This window comes from Haliaeetus leucocephalus, unplaced genomic scaffold (genome assembly GCF_000737465.1).
Source record: "Haliaeetus leucocephalus isolate CR32 unplaced genomic scaffold, Haliaeetus_leucocephalus-4.0 Scaffold274, whole genome shotgun sequence".
Lineage (NCBI taxonomy): Eukaryota > Metazoa > Chordata > Aves > Accipitriformes > Accipitridae > Haliaeetus > Haliaeetus leucocephalus.
Window position 1 is genome coordinate 176,982 of NW_010972710.1, and position 346 is coordinate 177,327.

General features: G+C 62.4%; 1 protein-coding gene across 1 annotated transcript in view; it reads right to left on the reverse strand.

Annotated features, from left to right (window-relative positions):
• Positions 1-235: 235 nt before the first annotated feature.
• LOC104833250 (voltage-dependent P/Q-type calcium channel subunit alpha-1A-like) overlaps positions 236-346 on the reverse strand; it is a gene marked incomplete at its 5' end in the record, with an annotated part of 47,938 nt that continues 47,827 nt past the window's right edge. The window contains 1 exon segment of the mRNA XM_010569829.1: positions 236-258. Within this exon segment, the coding sequence (XP_010568131.1) occupies positions 236-258 (23 nt within the window).

Sequence of the window (346 nt, forward strand, 5' to 3'; positions counted from 1 at the left end):
GCTGGGATGTCCCTGAGGGTCATGGGGAGCACTGAGGGACATGAGCAGGGGGGGCCTGGGGTGTCCTTGGGGGCATGCAAGGACATGGGGTGGAACTGGGGTGTCTCTTGGTGGACAGGGACATGGAGGAACAATAACTAGAGTGTTCCTTGGAGGATATGGGCGTGGGGGGGGACTGGGGTGCCCTGGGGGGACAGAGACTTGTGGGGTGGTACTGGGGTGTTCCAACAGGGATTTAGGGGGGGTACTGGTGTGTCCCTGGAGAGACACGAGTACAGGGGGTTCACAGGAACATGGAGGGGGGACTGAGGTGTCTCCGGGGGGTTACAGGGGGGTGCACGGGGAC